This window comes from Crinia signifera, chromosome 7 (genome assembly GCF_055691185.1).
Source record: "Crinia signifera chromosome 7, ASM5569118v1, whole genome shotgun sequence".
In the NCBI taxonomy this organism is placed as follows: Eukaryota; Metazoa; Chordata; class Amphibia; order Anura; family Myobatrachidae; genus Crinia; species Crinia signifera.
The window spans coordinates 141,638,386-141,644,385 of NC_139223.1; the positions used below are offsets into that span (position 1 = coordinate 141,638,386).

General features: G+C 37.2%; 1 protein-coding gene across 1 annotated transcript in view; it reads right to left on the reverse strand.

The window, feature by feature from the left end:
• Positions 1-4,323, reverse strand: part of COL28A1 (collagen type XXVIII alpha 1 chain) — a 75,579-nt gene extending 71,256 nt beyond the window's left edge. Inside the window, exon 1 of the mRNA XM_083155036.1 lies at positions 4,176-4,323. Within this exon, the coding sequence (XP_083011162.1) occupies positions 4,176-4,323 (148 nt within the window). The remainder of the gene's footprint in view (positions 1-4,175) is intronic.
• Positions 4,324-6,000: the final 1,677 nt, after the last annotated feature.

The following is a 6,000-nucleotide window of genomic DNA, read 5'->3' on the forward strand; positions in this document are numbered from 1 at the left end:
ACAAGCATGTACCCTGCTCTGGCAATGAGCATGTAACTCCCCCTAGCAATGAGCATGTAACTCCCACTAGCATCGAACATGTAACTTCTGCCCTGGTATTGAGAATGTAACCTGCTCTGGCAATGAGCATTTAACCCCCCCTAGCAACAAGTCTGTATCCCCAGCAACGAGCATGAAACCGCTAGCAATGACAAGTAACCCCCGGAAATGAGCAACAAATCCCTGGCAAGGAGCATGTAACCCCTGTCAATAAGCCCGTAGGTAAAAAAAAATGCTAATTAATGTATTTGGTGAAAGTCATACTGTGGGGCATCATTTGTCAAGAGCCTTTATGTGTGTGGGCCATAAAATAGTGTCAGCGGCATAACTGTGTGTGGCATAGTATGTAATAGGAATAACGGTGTGTGGCATAATGTGTAATGGGCATTACGGTTTGTGTGGCATAATGTGTAAGGCGAATTACAGCATGTGGGGGGGGGGCTACCCTTGCTCCAGGCACCATGTCACCTATCTACACCTCTGGCAACAGCTCCATTTCCATAAACCCACATTTTGGTAAATATACAGTACCTGTAGTTTGCAGCAATTCTAGTGAAGTAAAATGCACATGCATTACAGTGACCAGCAGGGGGTGCTGGAAAGCCAAAGCAGACTGTACATACGGTACACTGTGGCTTATAAACAAGAATTATGTTTTAGAATGTATAAACCTCACTTATATGTACAGGCACATACTCTACTGTACATCTATTTTTTATTAATAAATCCGAGTTTAGATTTATCCAAATTGACAAGTGGGCCTCCCAAATTGCTTCCATTTCTTCCGAACAGATACTGTAATTGATACTTTTTACTCATCTTTGAAACTTATTCCGGCAAGTTCCTAGCAGTAAATGACCTTTAAGATACTTCACCGGGCATATCTATCCCCCAAAAGGAGGAATTTGATGGCATATCTGACACTGCAGGCTGCACCAAATGTCTTGCCGCAGAATCCGATTTTATGCATTGTTTCGGGAATGCCCATGTATTCGAAAATTTTGGTCTGACCTGCATGTCTATGGTACTACAGTCCTGGGCATCTCATTTCGCTGCACAGCCTTTTGGTCAATTTTTGGGTATCTGGCAGACCATCTGGACATTCCTAAAATGATAAAAACTAATAATGATTTATCAGCCTTAGGCCATAAAGCGAACCTGCAACAATGGATCCACAATGTTGAACCTACAATCCCACATAAGATTCCCACCTTTTTATTTAACTTCCTTACTCTACTACTGTATCTCACCTCTGTCCTCCTCTCTTTCTTCCTCTTCTCTCTTGGACCTATGGATGAAGCAGCGACTTTGGAGACTAGGTAGGCACTAACAGTTTGTTAGATTACTATTGTTTATGTTGTTTTGTTCTTATTTTTGGACGAAACCGAAATGTTGTTTTACGCACATACCTCTAAGCAGAAAACATATTATCATAACCTATTGACGCCAAGATATTTACACCATGCCTGTAATGTTTAACCTGTTCTTGAACATGTAACTTGCTTCAAGCACAATAACCCCTCATTTCGATGTGTATTTATTGTTATTATATTTAGAGTAAAAAAAAACTTTCTATATCTGGCTATGAGAGGCAGGGCAGGCGACAGGGGAGGTCAAAGGGGACACCTGTACCGGGCCTCAAGCTTGTTAGGGGCCCCAAGGTTCATAGGCGCTCATGGGCTGTTAGCATAGCTGCAGCAGTGCAGTGCCTACCAATGGTTTATAAAGGCACTCCCCTGGTTCCTGTAAGGGTACTTACTCGAACCCTCCTCTGGAATTAGTGAAATATTGTAACAATTTAAAAAAACACACACATTCAATACGCAGTATACTAAACAAAAATTGCTCAAGGGGGCGGGATAGAGGGGCCTGCCAGAGATATCAGTGTACCGGGCCCCAAGATTTCTGTTGCCGGCCCTGAGAGAGGCCCTGGTTGTATTCAGAAAGTCATAAGCTTTCCAACATATCACAATGCATGAAAACAAAAGAAATAGCACGGACCCTTATGACAGCCTTAAGGGGCCGTCCGATTAAACCCATCTTCGAACTTAGATCGATCCTTAAGGTGATAAGGAAGTGTGCAAAGTTTGAAGACGATTAGTTAAAGCATTCGAGGGTTATCGTAGAACAGCCACACACACACACGCACACACAAACATCGTTCAATTTTACTTATGTAGATGTGGTATAAATAAATTATGTTCCTATTAAAATATAAATCTGAATTCATAATTTCCAAATTAGCCCAATAAAAATCCTTTTGCAAAACATTCTGCTCGAACTATTGTTACACCAAAACAAAACATAGGGCCTTATTCTGGTTCACTCCTTCTGGCAAATTCCTTCTTAGATGGACAAAACCATGTGCACTGCAGGGGGCAGATATAACATGTGCAGAGAGACTTAGATTTGGGTGAATTATTTTGTTTCTGTGCAGAGAAAATACTGACTGCTTTATTTTTACACTGCAATATAAATCTCACTTTGAAGTAAAATCCCACCCAAATCTAACTCTCTCTGCACAAGATACATCTACCCCACCTGCAGTGAACATGGTTTTGGCCATCTAAGAAGGAATTTGCCAGAAGGAGTGAACCAGAATAAGGCCCTTAATGTGCAGGATTAAATAAAACAATATTAGCCTAAATTATACAAGTACGTTAATATGTTTCGCTCCATGAAGGAAAATCTCTAATTATATCAAACTAAACATTTTGAAGTTTATTCATAATCGCTTTGATAGAAATAATTAATTTGGGCAATTTATAAGAAAAAAGTCACAGGGACATGGATTGTTGCTCAGTTCTCCGCCCGGCAGCGTTAAGAGCAGTGCTCTACAGGCTAATCAGTCGTCAATCAGCACACCCTTTCTGACTTCCATATGCTCTGCAGAACTTGTTGCCCAGACTTGGGCTTCCATGTCCAGACTCAACAAATAAAATAATAATAACAATAACAAAAATAAAATGTAAATCATTTTTAGTGTAAGGAAAAGAAAAAGGTGGAGTGCTAAAAAATTGGATCAATATGGCAGTATAAGAAAAAATATAAATATAGTTTTATTTGCTTATTGCACAATATTTGGTGGGTTTGTAGCCACTTGATAGGTATAAAATATTTTTTACACAGTAAAATTACATAAAGACATAATTAAACAAAATACAAAAAAAGAGAATACATTTGAATAATATGAATAAAAGAAATGGGTTATACTTATTGTTGATCCCACAACAACTGGGCTCTAATATATCGTATATCTAAAAATTGGGACACCAGCACCTGCACAATAAGGATTACAAGGGTGCACATCGTTGAGGATACCCACAATTCATCGGGTCTACCATCTCCCTCCAGCGCTACTTATCTGGCAAGGTTTATGGACCCCACAACAACCCAGCCCCAGGATATCCAATCCAGCTCCTAAAAATACCTCCAATAAAGGGCACTAATACAGGAATCCACGCCATAAGTATAACCCATTTCTTTTATTCATGTTATTCAAATGTATTCTCTATTTTTGTATTTTGTTCAATTATGTCTTTATGTAATTTTACTGAGTAAAATATATTTTATACCTATCAAGTGGCTACAAACCCACCAAATATTGTGCAATAAGCAAATAAAACTATATTTATATTTTTTTCTTATACTACCATATTGATCCAATTTTTTAGCGCTCCACCTGTTTCTTTTCCTTCCACATACATTTTGGGGTGTGACACCCCCTAGTAGGAGCTGCTTGGCAAAACACCCTTTTAGGCGCCTGTGTACTCCTAGCTGTAAGGCTGTAAGTTTACCTTGTACAATAATTTTTAGTGTGCCTTCACCCTGAGATGCATTAGCAATCAGAGGCAGCTGTCCATAAATAAATGTGCTGTCCCATGCAGGCCACCGATGTTAGCTACTGCTAGTGATAATCACCAACAGTAGGGGGCAGAAGCCCTAAATCCTACAAAAAGGACTTCATAGTTGGTTGTCCGTTAAGTATTTGACCAAATACAAATTTCATTGCATCCTGAAGGCATCTCCAAAAACGATAGTTTCATAGTTCACAATAAGTATGTAAAAGAAAATGTATTTGTTACCCACATTTTGGATCCCCAACTACGTTATAACGTTCTGTATTGAAGCCTCACCTTGATCGCTGAGGCTGGGAATCTTGTCCACTGGACCTGACGTTAAAGCTCTGGCCTTGTATCTTCCAACTCTTTTCTCTTCAAAGAAATTCTGTGCATAAGTCTGGACATCTAACAAGAACAAAAGCCACCAAACCCGGGGAAACATGCTTGGTCTAAAATGTCAAAAACAGATGACTGTCATGAAGGGTTATTTAATAATAGCAGAGAATCATAAATTTGCTGTATTCTTATAACATCACTCTTGCTAGATAAAAGCTAATTTCTTATTGGCTGTTACAGTGTACTTTAGATTTGCACCTGCCAGTAATGTTAGGAATGTTAATATTAAAAATCAAGTACAGTATATATTAATATATAATTTTAGATGTTGTAAAATACTATACACTTATTACTACTGTATATCACAGCAATGGGTTTATTCTGAACAGCACACTATGGAGTATATTTACTAAGATGGGAGATCTGTTGAAGATGGTATGTTGACCATAGCAATCAATCAGAATCTACTTATTTTTTATTTATCTTCTAGAAGATAATAGAGAATCTGATTGGTTGCCCAAAGCAACATCCCATCTGAATTATCTGATTGGTAAATTTACAAAGTTTTCTGCAATTTTCTACTGGATTTGCCCATCAGAAATCTACTAAAGGCAAATCGAATGGGAATTTGCAAAGAAAACCAATGACTTTATATTGCAGTAGACCATCAGGTTAACTTTAGAGAAATCGTGGATTTACTAAGCATTGTGTTTCGAAAACTGCTGCAAAGCCAAGGTAAAACCTTCCAAAATAATAGACCTGCCTCTAGCAGGCGAGCTGGGGCGAAGCACTGCTCATATCACCATGAGCACATCTGTATTGAACAGGTCAGCATTTTTTGTGTCATCATTGTGAACATGATATGCCACCAGTGTTAATTTTGTCAGGGATTTTCAATTTAGTTTTAATCTTAGTCACTTTTAAATTAAATGTCACATTTTAGTCATGTTTTTTAATTTCGTCTTCGTGAAGTTTTAGTCAGTGAATCTTGACGAACATTTTGGTCTAATTTTAGTCATTGATTTAGTCAAAGCTGTGGCAGTTTATTGATACTGTAATGGATTTTGCTTAAGATCATTTCTAAATCATTCCCTTGAATACTTTGTATACCTTTTACTATGTGATCTAGGTATCAAAAAAGTGCTTTGGATTTTTTTATTTTTTTCTTTCTCCTATAAAACCCATGTGATTTGGGTGTATGCGCAGAAGTGTTAAGGGTTTTTTATTCTTGTTTCAAGTGCCACAAAAATGTTATTTCCTTCACAGCAGGTCATTTAATTTTTGCAAAGATCAATTCAATAATGCAATTGTTTTTTTTCTTTAAAAATGTTATTTAAATAATTTAAGAAAAATACAACCTATGTGATACAAGTAAGTAGTAGTAGTACAGTACTAGTCTACTGCAAAATAAAAATTAACCTGTATTGATGCATATTATAATAAATAGCTATTTAGCTAAAATTAGCTAATTAGTTAGCTATATAAACTGACTGATTCTAATTAGCCAGCTATATAAACTGAGTGATTCTCATGACAAAGAGTTGCTGCGCAGCCGCAGTGGAAGTAGTTAAATCTAGAGCCAGAGATGATGGGTAAAACGGTATAAAATACAGTATTAATAATTAAATAATCTCAAAAAATCAATCACTCAAAAAATGTGGTGTCCTGATGAAAATGATACAGCATTTTCGTTTAGTCCATTTTAGTCATGACAACATGGACGAATATTTAGTCCACATTTTCATTATTAAAAAATTCCTGTTTTTGTTATCATCACATTTTA